Raw genomic sequence first — 18,939 nt, 5'->3', positions numbered from 1 at the left:
GGAGCGTAGAAGAATGAGGGGAGATTTGATGGAGGTATAGGTATACCCCACTTTACGAATACTCAAATTACAAAAATTTGCATTTACAAAGAAAGCAGCGTTCACTTTTATGAAAGGTTTTTCGCCTTTATGGAAAAAGTAGATGGTGGAATTTTTAAAAGATTTTAATTAAAAGAAATTTATTGCTACAGCACGGTAGCAGGCCATTTTGACCCAAGCTGTTACAGGGTGGTCAAAACTCGCAGTCTCCCTGAATCTGGTAAGTGAAACTGCACTTACATCAATTATTTCTACTTTATATAGGCTGTGTATTTATCATATCATTCCCGCTTTTACTATATGTTAGTATTACTTTAGGTTTTGTGTTACTTAGTATGATTTGATGGGTTATTTTTCGCACAGAGAATAGTGAATGCAGGCTCAATTTAAATTTTTAAGAAAAATGTGGATAGGTCCATGGATTGGAGGGGTGTGGGACTAGGGAGAATAGTTCAGTATGGACTAGAAGAGCTGAAGGGTTTGGTTTTGTGCTGTATGGTTTTGGGATGACCAATAAAAAACAACATTGTTGCCATTGTACTGTCTTGGACCAGAATTCCTGACCCAAAGCAATTGTCATAACCAAATTGCAAGGAATTTAAATTTTTACTTGGCTTGATATACCAATATTATTTTAGGCCAAGTTAGCAGTTTTGATTAACAAAATAAATCCATTGGCTGGTAGTGTCTTGCAATATGGCACTTTAAGGCAGCAAATTAGAAATACAGTAAAACCCCTGGTATCCAGAATTCAAGCAACTGGTAGCCTCAAGCAACCAAGAAAAAAAAATTGAGAAAAATAAATAACACAAAATAAGATAAATAAGAACTAATTAATATGTAAAAAAAATTAAGTTTAAAATTGTAAAAGTAAATGTTCTCTGAAGTAACAGATAAATCTTTGGTGAAGATGGGGCAAATATTCAGCCAGCAGTGTCTCGCCACACTTTGGTCGCAGCAGCTGTTTGAATAAAGTTGTGTGCAACAGCAATGGCATCACCCAGCATGATGAGCAAGTTGATGCCACTTGCCGTTGGGGTGACTCTCTTTAAGTGTCTCCTTATCCCTGTTTAGTAAGAGTTGCCACAGTCAGAGGATTCAACTGTAAATTTGGGGGAGGTTCTTGTTGGTCTTTTGGGTGGCCCTGTGGAGGGGAAGGAACCTGCAGGTCCAATGACAGATAATGTTTTCAAAGGAAGTGGCTGAAAAGAAAGTAAAATGCTTTAAGCCTTTTATATCCATGCAAGTGACATTTTGTTCAGATTAAGTATTTTTGTCTGGTCTTTTAAACGATCCAGTCTTAATGCAGGTGTATTAGTTAGGCATTGTAAGAGTAAGTCTCAAGCATCCGGAAAATACACTTATCCAGCATCTACCAATCTCCATAGGTCCCCATGGATACCAGGGGTTTTACTAGTAATGATCTGCATCACAATCGACAGAAAAGGTTTAACAATGGGAAAAAAAAATCAGAAAAATACGAAGGCAATTTGGAACCAAACACTTGACCTGAAGTCAACAAGGGAAAGAGAATAAGATTATAAATTGTAACATCATTCTTTGGTGAGAAGCTGGAATTTTGGAATTTACCCAATTCTCTTTGATCAAAGAAGCCATGAAATTTTATCGGTTCATTTTTATTACATATCCATTACTTGCACTCTTCCACTAGAAATAGAAATATTTGATGTCCATGTGCAGCTAGATTGTCATCAGCTTGGTGGACTATGGAAGTTATCTAATTCCAACTTGTGCAAGTTGAGATGAACAACATCCAGGAGCAGAATATCAGCTATGTTCTGATCCGTGAGCCAACAACAATTTCTAAATTATTGCCTTCTTTCACACAAGGTCAGGTTGTTGTCTCTTCATTTAGGGAATATCAGTCAGCAAAGTTAGAACTAAACATAGTGGTAGCATTCCTCATTTCTGAAATTAGTCACAAGGACGCACTCATCAGACACTAGTGTTTGAGGTAAATCAATATATTCCTCCAGCAGCATTTTAAATTAAGCAACAATCCACAAGATTACCCAAATTACAAAGAAATATGAAGAATTCCAAGCTAATTTGTAAGTTCTTTTGGCCTCAGAAGGCTCAAGACATAACCTTACCGATAGATACTAAATGGATATTTATTTCATAATATTATGATAAATCTTAGTGCATTAAAAACATTTCATAAATATTTTGTGCCAATGAGATGAGAGACAGGAAATCAAATACTTACCGATACAAAATGTGGCACAGCTGATTCAGGCTCACTGATTCCAAACTCAACAGCGCTGGATAGAAGATACCATCAGGTGGCATAACTACCATTGGTAGACTATATTTCAAATACATATCTGAAATCTGAGAATAGAATATCATGTAACTATAAAAGCTTAAGAAATAATCAATTAAATTAAAAAACAGATTTCAATTAACTATAGCATGAAGTAAAAGGAATTTTTAGCAGAATATTTTGGAAGATGAAACAAAAATGTTTTTAAAACAATGAGCACTGTTGGTATTCACAACATTAAATTACTCAAGGTAAATCTTTTATTATGGAAAGTAATTAGGAATGTCAATGGTATGTTCATCTCTATGGATGAAGATTTCAATTCATTAGTATGGATGTCTTGTTCAGATTATATAGTGGTGGTGAGAGCATATCTGGTATATTGTGCACAGATATGAAGATGGTAGAGTTGGCCAAGGGACTGGTGTTCTATTCAAAAATCTTGGCAAGTGAAAAGGAGGATTGGAGTACAAGAAGTCACAATGGAAATTTGAAGGAAGCATCAAACTGGAGAATGAACCTTTGAACTCCCTGCAAGTATCTATATGCAACAGTAAAGAAAGTCTCAGCATCCCTGATAAGATGCACATCATATGCATGACCGGATTTTCCAGAAGCAAGTTAAATGAAAGTTCCCTTCTATTTGACTTCATTATATATGCCAAGCTGCCTCTCTGCAATAGATCATCAAGTGCACAAAATTGCTAGCAATAATCATAGCTCAAAGACTTGTCATAAAATCTGAAAATTGACCTCCAAGACCTAACTTTTGGAATACCTGTATTTGAAATCAACTTCTGCAAGCATCTGCACCACCTGATGGTGTTAAACATGCACTATGTGACAATTCACATTATGTACTGATGCAGATGATTTTTCAGATTTCTTGTCAGAATACATACATGATATCACATACAATACTGAGATTTTTTTCTGCAGGCAAGGTAGAATTACCACTTACTGATTGTGTACAGTTTTATTTTGCACTATATACACATGTAAACAAATAAAGAAATGTAAATAACACTGTACAATACAGAGAGAAAAAATGCAAGTAAAAGTCCTTAAATGAGTCCCTGATCGAGTTTGATGGTGAAGGGGTGGTAGCTGTTCCTGAACATGGTGGTATGAGTCTTGTGGCACCTTTATCTCTTTCCAGATGGTAGTAATGAGAATAGAATGTATGCTGGCTGGTGAGGATCCTTGATGATTGCTGTTGCTCTCCAATGGCAGCATTCACATAGATATTCTCGATGGTGAGGAGGGTTTTGCCTGTGACTTCCTTTTGCAGAGCTTTATGCTCAGGGGTATTGGTGTGGTGTCCCCATACCAGACCATGATGTATGCAGTCAGTACACTTTTCTCCACACATCTAAAAATGTCAGTGTTTCCAATGTTGTACCAAACTCCGCAAATTCCAAAGGAAGTAGAGACTCTGACATGCTTTCTTCACAATGCCATTAGTATGCTGGAGTCTAGGAGAGATCTTCCAAGATAGTGACTCTCAAGAACTTAAATTTGCTCACCCTCTCCATCTCTGAGCCCCAATGATCCCCCTACCATGGGAACAACTTTTCCACATCTACTTTGTCCAGGCCTTTCAACACTCAAAATGCTTATAGAAGTTCTCCCCCCCCACCCCCAACTTCGTTCTTCTGAACCTCAAGTAGTACCGGCCAAGAACCATCAAATATTCCTCCAAACCTCATCCAGGAATCATTCTTCTGAATCTTCTTTGAACTTTCTCCAATACAATCACATCCTTTCTTAAATAAGGAACCCAAAACTGTACCCTGTTCTCCAAGTGAGGCCTCAATAGTGCCTTCTAAAGTCTCAACATCACACCCCTGCTCTTGAATCCTATTCCTCTGGATATGAATGCCAACATTGCATTCACCTTCTTTACCACCAACTCAACCTGGAGGTTAACCTGTATGGTATCCTGCACAAGGACTCCCAAGTCTCTTTGAACCTTTTGAATTTTTTCACCATCCAAAGAGTCTGCCCTTTTATTCTTTCTACCAAAGTGCATAACCATACACTTTCCAACAATCTATTTCATTTGCCACATCTTTGCTCATTGTTGTAATCCAAGTCTGCTTCCTCTTCACTCCACCAGCTCCTCCACCCATCTTTGTATCATCTGTAAACTTAGTCAGAAAGCCAATTATTCGGCAATCCAAATAATTAACGTACAACGTAAAAAAGTGGAACGAACACGGACCCCTGCGGAGCATCACTGGTAACCAGAAGCTAACCAGAATAGAATCCCTTATTCCCATTCTGTTTCTTGCCGATTAGCTAATGATCTACCCATCTAGTATTTTTCCTGTAATTCCTTTGGCTCTCATCTTGTTAAGCAGCCTCATGTACAGCACATTGTCAAAGGTCCTTTGAAAGTCCAAATGTACAACATTCATTGTATGCCCTTTGTCTTGCCTACTTATGGGTTCCTGAAAAAATTGCAATAGGTTTGTCAGGCAAAATTTTCCCTGAAAGGAAAACATGCTGACTTTGGCTTATCTTGTCATGCACCTCCAGGTACTCAGTAATCTCATCCTTGACAATCAACTTGAACGACTTTCAAACCACTGATGTAAGGCTAAATGGCCTAAAATGTCCTCCCTCCCTTTTTAAATAGTGGAGTACCTTTGCAATTTTCCAGCCCTCTATTATTTCTAGCAAGATCATTACCAATGGCTCCACAATTTCTATAGCTACTTCTTTCAGAACCCAAGGGTTCATTCCATCGGATCTTGGAGGCTTATCCACCCTTTGACCTCTTAGCTTCCCAAGGACTTTCTTGTTGGTGATCGTGACTGCACTCACCTTTCTTCCCGGACACCCTCAAAAGTCTGGTATACTGCAAAAGTCCTCCAGTGAGGTCTGATGCAAAATACTAATACAGTTCCTCTCCATCTCCTACTAAAAACTGGCAAATAATATCATTGAGGATACTAATTTGCCATATTTTATTCAAAGTTCATCTTTTCCTTCTTAATATCCTTCTTAGTTGCCTGTGATGCCACTTTCAGGGAATTGGATACCTCTATTCCCAATCCTCTATCTTCACATTAATTTTTCTTCCTTGTATGCCCTTTGTTTTGCTTTTACTTTGGCCACAGCTGTAATTTTTCCATTCAAATAGCTCTTCTTTTTTGGAATATACTCATCCTGCATCATCCTTATTTCAAGCAGAAACTCTGGCCACTGTTGCTCTGCCATCCCTCAAGCTAGTGTGCCTTTCCAATGAGCTTTTGCCACCGCCTCTCAATTCTCTGTAGTCCCCTAAATATGGATTAGGATACCGACACCTCTAATTTTAGTTTCTCCCTCTCAAACTGCAGGGCGAATTCTATCATATTATGATCACTACCTCCCAACAGTTCCCTTACCTTCAGCTTCCTCATCAACTCTTATTCTTGACACAGTATCCAATTCAGAATTGCCATTTCCCTGTTCAGCTCAGCCACAAGCTATTCTAAGAAGCCACCTTGAAGGTATTTGATCAATTCCTTCTCTTGGGATCCAGTACCAACTCAGTTTCCCCAAACAACCTGCATATTGAAATTCCCTATGACTATTGAAACATTACTCTTCCAGTTAATAGAAACAAAAACTGGAGTGAACAAAGAGAAGCTGAAGGGACCCAGTGGATGAGGTAGCGTCCAGATAGAAATGGCCAGTCACCATTTAGGGTTGGGACACTTGAATGAGATTCCAGTTAATATTAGCTCCACACTGACATCTACTCAAATTGTACTCCATTTGAGAATAACAAAATGGTGAAATAGTTTTCTGTGCAAAATTCAGAGTTTGCTCACCGTCTCATAGAAGTTGAGAATGAAGTGCAATAGTAGACTGTTGTAAGTTTCCATTTGTAATGCTACTGTAAACATTCGTCCACAAAATTCGACAAGTTCAAAAACAGAATTCACTAATCCAGAAAGAGAGGGGTTCCTGAAATCACAAATATATTTATAAAGCTTCTAAACATTGAATCAAGCTTCCAAATTTAAGCCATTGAAAGCAGCAAAAAGATACAAGCTCATGCCCCCACCCCAAGCAAGGAGAGATAAAATTGAAGGACAATTTCTAATGGTCCAGTTGCTTAGAAAGGAACTAAACCAGGCTATGCTTTCCTTCTCTGAATCAAAGATGCACAATTCTAGGTGAGGTATTCAAATAAACATTACAATAAATGTTTAAATCCATGCAAATGTAATATAATTTAACATTTTTTTGTGAATGTACAATAATCGAAACATAATAATCGAAACATAGTAATCTAAACCTTGTGCACTGATCAAAATAGAGACCATTACCCAAGGGAAATAATTTACCCACATGATTCACAATTCAAATCAAGTTGATTTCCACTTAGCCAAATATTAAAGAATATTTGGCAGCAGATAGCCTACCAAATTTGAGCTAGGCCTTTACTACCACGGCGATCCTTCTATTTGCTTTCTTACTGCAGACCTCCACCATCATTTGCTGAACATATTTTTTTTCTCTTAAGGGTCTCACAATCCAGATCTCATCCATTATGCTTCATTTTACAGGACACTTGTAATAACACATTAGATGAAGTAGAACATCGGTGTTGTGCAATTGTTCAGCAAAAGGAGGTGTAAGACGCTCCTTCCGTCCGAAAGCTTACAGGTCACCCTTGGGCAAGGTGTAGTGCTTGTTTAGCCTCCAATCAGGGTCACTTTAAGCTATGAATTGCAGATGGTGGATAGCTTTACAAGCAGATTCTACAAATTAGAATTTATGGTTGTAAAACTAAAAATGCTGGGCAGATGAATCTGCTGATCAATGGCCAGGGTTTCCTGTTCAGAATGGACACTGCAATTGAAGAAGGCAACAGGAAGCCACTTCAGTATTTTTCCCTTGTATAATCAGGAACTCAACATCAACTATGGTCTCAGCTCAAAGATGGAGCCTTCACCGAAGGAGAATGGGAAGACAACAACTACAATTCACAGGGTCAGAGATCATGACGGACGGAGAGACATGACGCCCACGCCAAACGTCAAGGCACCTGAATGAATGAATATAGACAAGACCAGGTATTGTAGCAAGCTAGCTGTCACCTCAAATCCTGAAAAAAAAAGGCACTAGAACACCTCCCAATTTCTCTTGGTAGTTTCCTTTTAGTTTGGTATCAGCAAGTGATAGTCTACTGAGGTACAATTTCACAATCAATGGTTATTGCTCATCATTACTATAGACACTTTTGATTAAAATCTAAAATTAAAGTCAAACAGCAAACACATCCTTGACCAATCCATACAAATTAATCATTGAGAAAAAAAGTACAAGCTTTGGGAGCTAAAATGCAAGGATGTACACATTAACTGGCAGGACCCTTATGATGCACTGATGTAAAGAAGAATATCAGGGTGCAAGTCCAGAGCCCTCGAAAACTGGCAACACAAGTAGATAGTATGACAAGGAAGGCATGTGATCAACCTTAATCGACCAGGTACTGAAGATAAAAGTTGGAAAAACATGTTGCAACTGAATAAAACTTTAGTTGAGCCACATTCAGAATATTGTGTGTAGCTCTGTTCACCACATAACAGGGCGGACTTTGGAGAGGGTGCTGGTCTGTGTCTGAGAGGAAAGAGCATTAGAAGATAGATTAAAGGTGAGAGAAGGAATGTTTAAAGAAGATTTACTTGGCAAATCTTTATTTATAAAACATAGTGGGTGCCTGAAGCACACTGCTGGGAGAGGTAGGTGGTGGTAGAAACAGATACAACAGTAACATTTGAGAGGTATTGAGGCAATCAAACAAGCAAGCAGGGGATGGAAGGATACAGACCATGTGCAGATGGATGAGATTAGTTGACAGAGACATCGCAGGCCAAAGGGCCTGTTCCTGTAATGTATTATGTTCGAGAATATGGTTGCTGATGTTCCCTTCTCTCATTCAGAAGTACCAACACCATTTTCAATAAAGTTCTGCTGTCCTGCCAGAGATCGCCAAAATCCAATTTGGGATTATCCATATTTTAATAGCTTTGTTAAATATTATAAAAGCAACAAACCACCAAGTCCTCTATAATAGATAAAAATATGGATTCAAGTTCCACTGTTCATAGGTCGAGTATCACAATAATTTCCTGGTCCATTCCCAATATTGTACATACTTACGGTGGACTCCCTGAACCACTGTAAATCTCTCTATCAATCTGTGTCACGTACACAGAATGCCAAGTCAACCAGTTTACCAGTAGGGTGGTGATGCTGTCAATCACACTGCACTGTAGATAAATAAATCAAGGAAGATGTTAAATGTCATTAAATCATCTGATTTTGAGTGTACACATTACTTTGCATTAAATCTCACTTTCCTACCCATTGTCAAGCTGAAAGGAAATGCTTATATAAATCCTGGATTTTGCCAAGAACAAACTTCTACATTTGTACCACATTCATTTCTTCTAGAAATATCATACTGTACTGGAAATGCTATTTTGTATGACAACCCTAGAATTTTCATCAAAAATATTAGTTTTAAGCTTCACCCTTTGAATAAGACGACCACCCTCTCCCCCGCTCAAAAAATCTAGCTCTTGGTGCTGACTAGTGGATGATGTTAAATGCAAACCACAATATTTAATAACAAATCATCATTTAAAAGTTTAAATTTTATTTGAATATTTTAAAATAAACCACTGTCAGTCCCTGTAACAGGCTGTTTAAAGCCTTTACAGAGCTGACAGCAGTTGACTGGTCGATGGACACCGCTCAGGAGCGCGGAGACTTTGCAAATAACAAACAAGGCATGCACGAGATTGCATGGGAACCAGCAGGAAGATGGTGGTGGTGTTGTGACTTCGCCATCACAAAAATAATTTTAGACTCTTTGATTAGGATCATTTTAAGGTGAGAATTTTAAGATTCAAGAATCATCCTATACAATGGCATATCCGGTACATTACAACAAAAGCTGCACTGACATTTTTACAGATGCAAAACATGGCAGCCAAAATGCACAAAATCAAAAGTTCTAAAAAAAAGGAACATAAAGAACAGACAAGTGTGAGGCATTGCATTTTGGAAGGAGAAACCAAGAAAGGACATACATGGTAAATGGTGGGGCACGGAGGAGTGCGGTAGAACAGATGGATCTGGGAATACAAATACACAATTCCCTGAAAGTGGTGTTACAGGTAGATAGGGTTGTAAAGAGAGCTTTTGGCATATTGCCCTCATAAATCAAAGTATTGAGCATAGGAATTGAGATGTTATGGTTAAATTGTACAAGACATTAGTGAAGCCAAATTTGGAATATTGTGTGCAGTTTTGTTCTCTTAACTACAGAAAAGATAGCAATAAAAATGAACGAGTGCAGAGAAAACTTACTAAGATGTTGTCCTGACTTCAGGAACTGAGTTACAGGCAAAGGTTAAACAGATTAGGACTTTATTTCCTGGAATGTAGAAGAATGAGGAGAGATTTGTTAGTGGTATTTAAAATTATGAGTGTTATGGACAGAGTAAATGTAGATAGGCCTTTTCCACGGAGGGTAGATGAGATACAAACCAGAGCACATGGGTTATGAGTGAAAGGGGAAAGGTTTAGGGAGAACTTCTTCACACGGAGAGTGTTGGAACAAGCAGCCAGCTAAAGTAGTGAATGTGGACTCATTTTTAACATTTAAGAAGAATTTGGACAGGTACATGGATGGGAGAAGTCTATGGACTGGGTGCAGGTCAGTGGGACGAGCAGAAAACTGGAATGGCAGACGAGAATGGTCGAAGGGCCTGTTTCTGTGTTGTAGTGTTCTATGCTTCTGTGGTTCCAAATAATCTGTGCTATTACTATTGTTAGAGAATTAAGCAGTAATTAGGAGAATTCCTCTCCAATTCTTCCTATTTTTAACATCTTTACAATAGAACAAACTTCACATAAAGATTGCATTCCTTCACTATCCCCATCTCCTACTTTCATACCTCATGTTCAATTCTCAAGCATGTTGTTACATTCCATTTAAAGATTAGTGTTTTGCTCATTTCTGATAAAACATGTATTAACTCTAGGTTTCATCTTACCATAATGTCTCATCAATTCTTAGCAAAATCACAAATAACATCCCATAAACATTTCCTCCAGACTGTATTAATCAACAGGTCCCATTATTTTTCAGCCTCAAGATGATCACCTGCAATGTCTTTTCTTCCTGCCCCATTATAATGGCCAACCTTTGAAGACCTTCATTGTGTCCCTATTTCTTATCCAAATTATGCCATAGAGGAATATCATCCAAAAACACATCACTTTCCAAATCTAACCTTCAAATCTGTGAGGGGCACTGCACAAAGTGTCCTTACAGTAGACAAAGTTAAAGAATTTCATGTATGTTACATTCTAAATATAGTATTATGTAACAATAATGAAACTGTTACCATTTACTTTAAAACCTCTTGGATCCCATCATCATAAAAATGCTACACAATATCACAACAGAAAAGAACTCTTCTGCATTTTGAAACATACATAACCAGAGAAAATGGCTTAAGACCCTGCCATAAAGCTGGTTTCCAAACCATCAACATCATGCATTTTTCTGGGTACTTTGAGACCAAACAAGGTTGATGTCATATTGATCGCTTGATGAAGTTCCAAATACATATTCATCCAACTCAAAGAGCTTCCAATTTGCACCTCCTTTACATCTCAGTAATATAGCACTTCTTTCTTATTTTTGACCCAATTAATCCAGAGTCCTGGCCAAATTCCCACATTAAATTAAAAGCACAAAAAAAAGCAACGCAGCTGCCCATGTCCAACTTATCCCAACACCCATTCACCTTTACTTCTGCATGTTAGCTGATACCAGCTTCTTAATAATATCTTGAACTTAAACCTCATTTTTAAAAAAATATCTCAATTATGTACATTTTGCTCCATCTCTGCATGGAGTTTGCACATTCTCTGTGACTATAGGTTTCCCCAAGGGTGTTCTGCTTTCCTTCTACATCTAATGCTGGTGAGTCAGTTAATTGCCCCCAGTGTAAATGAGTGGTAGAAGAATCAGGGTGGAGATCAGGGGCACAAGAGAAAATAGCTTAAAAAGAAATAAATGGGAGAATAGGATGAATTGTGGCAGTTTTTTTTACTATTTGCTGTAGCCCAATAAGTGAAGGTGCTTCTACATTGGTGTCAGGAAGAAAAATGGAAAAAAAAACTATTCCTAAATGAACAAGACTTGCAAATCTGAATTTTTGGAGTGCATATATCCAGTCAAATAGAGAGTATCCTATCATTCTAAAAATGTGCCCAAGACAGAGCATTTCCTGCTGCGAGAACCACACCACGTGTAATGGCTGGTCCAATTGCATTCCTAATCATTTCAGATCTTGAGCAAATTGACTGTAAAAATCCAGCTAAGAATACAATTGAATGCCAAAGTAGGCAATCAGACCAACAATAACATTTCTGAGAATAGAAATAGTTACTGCCTTGCAACTTGCTTCATTGTCCAACACCAAAACGCTGTATTTCCTTAGAAGTGGCTAGAATTGAACATCATACAAACGTGAGCAAAAACTCCCACTCCTGACTGGTTATTGATGAAACACACAAAAACAGCTGGCCCAAGGAACTAATACAAAGAACTCAAGCTGAGATATCCAATGGCAGGGATAATTGATATCAACTGTAGTCAGGCTCCTCAGTTCTAAAATTTTGTTTTTTTTGCCCATATTTTAAAATCAGGGCTGGATTTGAGTGGTCCCAGCAAAATCGATACATCAGTATTTCAAAATCACAGAAACAAGTCCTTTGGCCCTTCTAGTCTGTGCCAAATTATTTTTCTGCCTAGTTCCACTAACTGCACCCAGACTATATCCCTCCATACCCCTCCCATCCATGTACTTGTCCAAAGTTTTCTTAAATGTCAAAATTGAGCCTGCATTTACCAATTCTGCTGGCAACTTGTTCAAGACTCCCAGCACTCTGTTAAGAAGCACTCCTTAACATTCCCTTGAAACTTTTACCCCAACCAGGCCCTTGTTTTTATCTCACTGAACCTCAAAACAAAAAGCCTGATTATATTTACTCTATAAGCATCATAATTTTGAATACCTCTATCAAATCTGCCCTCATTCTTCTACAAAGGGAATGAAGTCCTAACCTATTTGATCATTCCCCGTAAACCATTTCAAGTCCTAGCAACATCCTTGTAAATATCCTCTGCATTCTTCCAATCTTATCAATGTCCTCCCAAAAATGCACCCAGTACTCCAAATATGGCCTCACCAATGTCTTGTACAACTTCACCCTAACATCCCAACTCCAATATTCAATGCTTTGATTTATGAAAACCAATGTGCCAGAAGGTCTCCTGACCCATCTACTTATGATGCCACTTCCAGGGAATTATTTATCTATATTCCCAGATCCCTCTATTGCACTCATCAATGCCCTACTGTTTACACTTCCCTACCTTAGTTTGTCCCTCCAAAGTACAAAACCTCACTTTTGTCTGCATTAGATTCCATCTGCCATTTTTCAGCCCGCTTTTCCAGCTGGTCTTGATCCTTCTGCAAGCTTTGAAAGCCCTTTTTATGTCATCTGCAAACTTGCTCATCCAATTTACCACATTATCACCTAGATCAATATAAACAGATGGTCCCCGATATAGGTCCAAACTCTATTCTGATCGAATGGTCAGATCTCAAAATGAACATAAACCTCTCCAGGCCAACAAGTTCTTAAACTGGATCTGCAGAACTTCATCCATGGCCCAGCCCACCTGGCATTGGAATGACCTGTTGTCCACCACCACCTGGGCTGCAGTCACCTCTCCCACCCGAACACCAGGTCCGCCACTGCCTTAGTGTCCCGAAAATAGAACACATTCAGCATCAGGGCCCTCCACCCAAGGCCACCACCATGTTTGTCCATCAAAATAAATAGCTCATGGATCCCCTGGACTTCATGCATAATTTTTGTATTTACATGTATTTTTTCTTTTTTTTTAAAAATGTATACAGTATTATTCGGTTGATATGTATGGATGGTTGTAAGTCGCATAGGCTGTAAGAAGAGGACCACCTGTAGTTGAATAACAACATGGACCCAGCACTGATCTTTGAGGCATACCATTAGTCAAAGGCCTCCAGTCAGAGAGGCAATCATCCACTACCACTCTCTGGCTTCTTCCATAATGCCAACATCTAATTGACTTTAGTACCTCAAATGAACACAGAGTAAATGAACCTCCCTTGCGAGACCTTATCCAAGGACTTATAAAAGTCTGTGAAGACAACATCCACAGCCTTTCCTTCAAGGTTTCTGATAACCTCCTTGAAAATCTCTTGGTTAAACATGACCACACAAAGCCATGTTGACGATACCAAAACAGTCCCTGTCTCGCCTAATACTTGCATATGCTATTCCTTAGAACACTTTCCAATAGCTTACTTATGACTGACAGACTCGCCAGCCTATAATTCCCCAGATGCAGAAAAACAAACATTTAAGATCTCCCCCATCTTTTCTGGCTCCTTACAAAACTAACCACTCTGATCTTCAAGAGGACCAATTTTATCCTTTTGCTCTTAATATACCTTAATATCCCTCACCTTCTCTGTCAAAGCAAGCTCTTCTTTTAGACCTCCTGATTTCCCTCTCAAGCATTTTCTTTCATTTTAAAAAATATTCCTCAAGTACAGCCATACCTCAACTTGCGCCCAATCGAGTAAGGTCTGATCGCAGATATGTCCGATGTCACCATAAGGGCTTAATAAAAATTTATAAATTTACACCAGGACCTACGTTGGTGGTTATTAGCTGACGTTAAGTCACTCATTCAACACATGGACTGAAAACCCAAAACCAAGTGATTGTGCTGCAGTATACACCTAACATAGTATAGTACATATATGCAATTGAAATCAATAATATATGCAAGTCAGTTGATAGAAACCATTCCTGATGAATTAACAAATGAAGGGTTGCTTGAACTGGAAGATCAGCTGGTTGCAGAAAAGGCAAGAGAAAAAGGAAGAGAGGAGCTGCTAAAAAGATTCACTATGAAAGGTCGAGTAGAAAGGTTTTCGACCTTCAACAGATACTGAAACAGACAGAAGACATGGATCCCAAAGCAGAATGTTACCTTTTAGTAGAGAGGAAAATAAATGATGCAATTGCTTGCTATTGGCAAATTTATGATTAAAAAAAGAGGCAAACCAAGCCAACCACATTAGATATCTTCCTGAAAAAAAAAACAGTTTCCTCTCACAGAAGAGCCTCAGATGAAGTGATACTGGTATTTGATGATGTCAATGAGAGTACAGTTGAAAAGTAAATTATAAAAATTAAAGTTCAGTGAATTCTTTTGTTTTTTTGATTTTGAAGATACTGTACCCTGTGCTGTATATAAGAGTACTGTACAGCCCCTTCATTCTGCAGCTGCATTCACATCATACACTTTAGCACTAGTCATAGTAAGTGCAGTACACATACAGTGTGTACTTATGTATATATCTTTATAGGTACTGTACAGTATTTACATTTTATTAACTATGGTATTTCAACATGTGTATGTATAATTAGAGAGGTTTAGGTAAATATGTATGTGTGTTATGGTATCTTATGTTGTACAGAATATTGCACCTATCTATAATGATTGATATACGCCTAAATTGATTTGCATACCCACTTCCAGAACATAACCCAGACGCAAGTCTACGAATAAATGCACATTATTTGCTCGCTGCCTATATCTGCTATACACCTCTTTCCTCTTAAACAAATCCCCAATATCCCTGAAAAACAAAGGTTCCCTATTCCTCTTGAGAACCCATTTGGTTGCAGCTTCCATCTCATTGCTGATGGTTCAGAGAAGGTTGATTGAGCATTAACTGGATAGGTAGAATTATCCTGGTTTTTGCTAAAGGACACCCTTAGGAAACTTTTCAATTTTCAGGTTGGTAATCTATGGTGATGAGAAGCTTGGCTAGAATCACAGCTGCTTCTGGAACACAGGACTTAAATACAACAACCAACATTCCATAATAAAGTGGTAATCCACTACATTGGATATTTACTAGCGTTTATGGCAAACAAAGGATTGAATCATCCTAGAGTTTTTAAAATGATTCTTTGACCAATAACTCTATACATGAGAATACGATTAGCCAACATATTTATAAACAAGAATCAACATAATCGAGGAACTTGGAAACCATCAAAGCTGCACTATAATTGAAATATACCTGCAACTTGCACCCATTTGCACCATCATCATCCTACCATTTGGAAGAGTTGAAACATGCAATTAAGGATCAAGTTGCAGAATTGTTCTTCAGAACAAATAAATTCATTTGCTTTTTCAGGTACAGGTAGCTTAAACAAGTCAAAGATCTACAATTTTACTAATCCCCAGTCACATCATAGCTACATTCAAGGGTAGGGGGGGTGGAGAGGAGAGAGAGGGGTGTGTGTGTGTGTGTGTGTGTGTGTGTGTGTGTGTGTGTGTGTGTGTGTGTGTGTGTGTGTGTGTGTGTGTGTGTGTGTGTGTGTGTGTGTTATATATTTTAGAGGAAGGTGAAAAACATTATAATCAATATAGAATTTGATTATGTAGTTGAAAGAACAAAAGCTTTAAACTACAAGTTATAAATAAATAATATGGAGAGTTTGGCAGAAATGTAACAAAGGGACTTCAGATTGAAAAGTGAAGATGTGGATTTGGAGATCCACAAATTCTTAAAAGTCAAACAGGTCATTAAGGTGGTTAAGAAGGCACATGGGATGATTTTTATTAACCAAGATAATAATTTAATTGGAGGTTATGCAAGTGCTGTACAAAAGTCAAATGATAGTTTGAATAACGTGCACAAACATGGACACATTGAAGAAGTGATTCTAATGGAGTGTGCAAAAGAGATTTACAAAAGATATTGCTAGAACAGAAAAATGTCAGCCAAGAAGAATGATGAAATAAGATTTATTGGTTTATCAAAAAAAATATGGTTGGGGAGTGATAGATTTAAAATAATTGGTAGGGTTAGAAGTTGAGAAAAAATATATTGAAAGCATTAATGTTAAAAAAATAGAAGTATCTGAAATTCACCTGCCTGAAAGGACAGTCGAGAGCGAAGGCCTTGATCATACTTTCAAAGATAGTGCACGTATAGCTAAAGAGTCCATGATCATCAGGGTCAGAAACCAAATGTTGGAAAGTGGGATAATGCCAAGAAGATACTATCAACATTTTTCAGTGTAGAATTGTTCAGTACTCCAGTTTCTCTGCAGATTCAATGTAGAACTGCACAACACCATTAACTATATTTAAATCAATCACTTTTTAAATAACATCGTCACTTATGCAATGTAACTATTAAATACCTCTTGATTATAGTTGAAAAGATTAAACGTGAAAGGGCAAACCAGTAGTTCCCAACCAGTGGACAATGGGCCACAGAATGTTTCAATGTGGGCCCCAGAGTCTTTCCAACTCACTGAGGTCAGGGTGGGTCTGAGGTTATGTTTTAGACCTCCTGAGTGACCTTGGATGTGGTGGTGAGCAATCTGCCACTGAGGTCAATGGGCAGAAGCAGCTAGGACTCAGCACTCAGTTACAGTTCAAATCAGACCTCCACACAAGACAGATTCAGAAATGTGTTTTCTGTCTTCTTACTGCTTGTGGTTCTTCACTTCAGTCAAGACAAGAGGGTTAGGTTTGCAAGGTTAGACACATGGTCCATTTCTCCTCTAAAATTGAATACAAATTAATTTTGCAAAAATTTTCATTGAAGATTTTCCTTTGACAGGATTATGTGACTGTACAATATGCTACAAGTTTACTTGGGTATTGCAAGCAAAAGGAAAACCTTTAACGTTCACGGAAACATTCCGTCACTGGAAATAAATTAAATATGAACAAACAGACTGTATATTTTTGTATGGCAAGCCTTTCACTTGAAAATATTGCTCAGTCATTGCCATGAATGGGGCATGGCATATAGGCTAGAAGCTAGGTTGGCCCAAGACCGAAAATGGTTGAGAATCTCTGGGTAAACTAATGCAATTAAGTAGCAGACTCCTTACCTTAAAATAAACAGAGGAAGTGAGGAACAGTTTCATTAGTGGATCAAAATAAAGAGAAATGATATCTGCAATGACAAAACATTGAGAATAACTTCCATATAGAAAAGTTGACGTTTGGAATAGAACAGGAAATAATCCACTGAATTTACTAAGTATAAAACATCCAATTTCCCCCAAGGCTAATTCCTGATGTAAAAAAAGTTGGGTCTAAAGCAAGTTTCAAGGGTTCAGTACAAAGTAAGGCTAAACCTAAGACAAAAATCTATTTTATTAATTTTGAAGTACTTAATGAAGACAGAGCTGCATACAGAATTGGAAGTTCATGCAAGTCCCATGTTCAAAACAGATACAGTGAAAAAAATTATTTTGTGTCATACAAATAATCCACAAAAACAACGATGGAACAAACAGTATCTGTTATAATTACCTAAAACATTAACATCATACAAACAATCCTGTTTAAATAACATTTCCACATCACAAGTACAGGTTGTACCTCTCTTACCTGGCACTCTATGGCCTGGCACATTTGAATCTGCCGCCGATAGTACAAACTCCTTACAGACAGCACAGGTCTCGAACCCCAGTCCCGAATGCTAGCGCCGTAACTGCTACGCTAACCTGTTTTAAGCTTTGTTCTACCTTTGATATGTTTACATCGGGGGTTCCCTTTGGGGTCAATTTCTGTTTTCCAGCATTTTCTGTGGTTCAGTTTGTGATGATTCAGGTCAGCTTAACTGTTTCATTAGTGCAGGTACAAGATAGCTAGGCTTGCTTCTGTTACTGTGCTATATGTCTAAATTTAAATTTAAGACTTCATGAACAGAAATACAGAGGCTACACTGCAAGTTGAAAACCACTAATTAGCCACAGAAGGATGGCCAGATTACAGTTTGTCAAGAAGTATTTAAAAGACCCTGCAGAATTCTGGGGAAAAAAGTCTTGTGGGCAGACGAGACCTGTATCAGTGTATCAGACAGTAGAGAGCAAGATGTGGCAAGAGCAAAGCGTGGAGGCATAAAAGAACTGCCCAAGAATCAAAGCATATCACCGTTGCCATCATTTGCATCTTGCAGCTTTTCTGATCTGTCAGACAGGCATTTTCCTTTATTATGAAAATTCTTCTGTCATCAGCAGTGGAGGTCTTGGTCGGCCTACCAGTTCCTTTGCAATTATTGAGCTCACTAGTGCATGCTTTCTTTTTAATGATATTCCAAACAGTTGATTTTGGTGATCCTAATGTTTGGGCGATGTTTATTCCTGTTTTTCAGCCTCATAATGGCTTCTTTGACTTTCATTGGCATAAAAGAGAGACACGTGTTGTCAAAGGATAGATAGAAAACGATGCTGGGGAAATTATAATGGGTTACAAAGAAATGGCAAAAGAATTGTATCAATATTTTACATCTGTATTCACAGTGGAAGACACAAGTAATATCCCTGACAGACAGAAGCCTCGAGGAGTAGAATTGGACACAGTTAAGATGACTAAAGAAATTGTGCTAGGTAAATTGAATGGATTAAAGACAGATAAA

General features: G+C 38.0%; 1 protein-coding gene across 2 annotated transcripts in view; it reads right to left on the bottom strand.

Annotated features, from left to right (window-relative positions):
• cenpi (centromere protein I) overlaps positions 1 to 18,939 on the bottom strand; it is a 57,302-nt gene that overhangs the window by 8,554 nt on the left and 29,809 nt on the right. For both annotated transcript variants that reach the window (XM_069893108.1, XM_069893110.1), the window contains 4 exons: positions 17,405 to 17,469; positions 8,492 to 8,601; positions 6,151 to 6,286; positions 2,270 to 2,394 (listed from right to left, as the gene is read on the bottom strand). In XM_069893108.1, the coding sequence (XP_069749209.1) occupies positions 2,270 to 2,394; positions 6,151 to 6,286; positions 8,492 to 8,601; positions 17,405 to 17,469 (436 nt within the window). The remainder of the gene's footprint in view (positions 1 to 2,269; positions 2,395 to 6,150; positions 6,287 to 8,491; positions 8,602 to 17,404; positions 17,470 to 18,939) is intronic.

The sequence above is a fragment of the Narcine bancroftii genome, chromosome 8 (assembly GCF_036971445.1).
Source record: "Narcine bancroftii isolate sNarBan1 chromosome 8, sNarBan1.hap1, whole genome shotgun sequence".
In the NCBI taxonomy this organism is placed as follows: domain Eukaryota; kingdom Metazoa; phylum Chordata; class Chondrichthyes; order Torpediniformes; family Narcinidae; genus Narcine; species Narcine bancroftii.
Note: the sequence above shows the minus strand (reverse complement) of the source record. Positions and strands in the feature narration are given on the sequence as shown.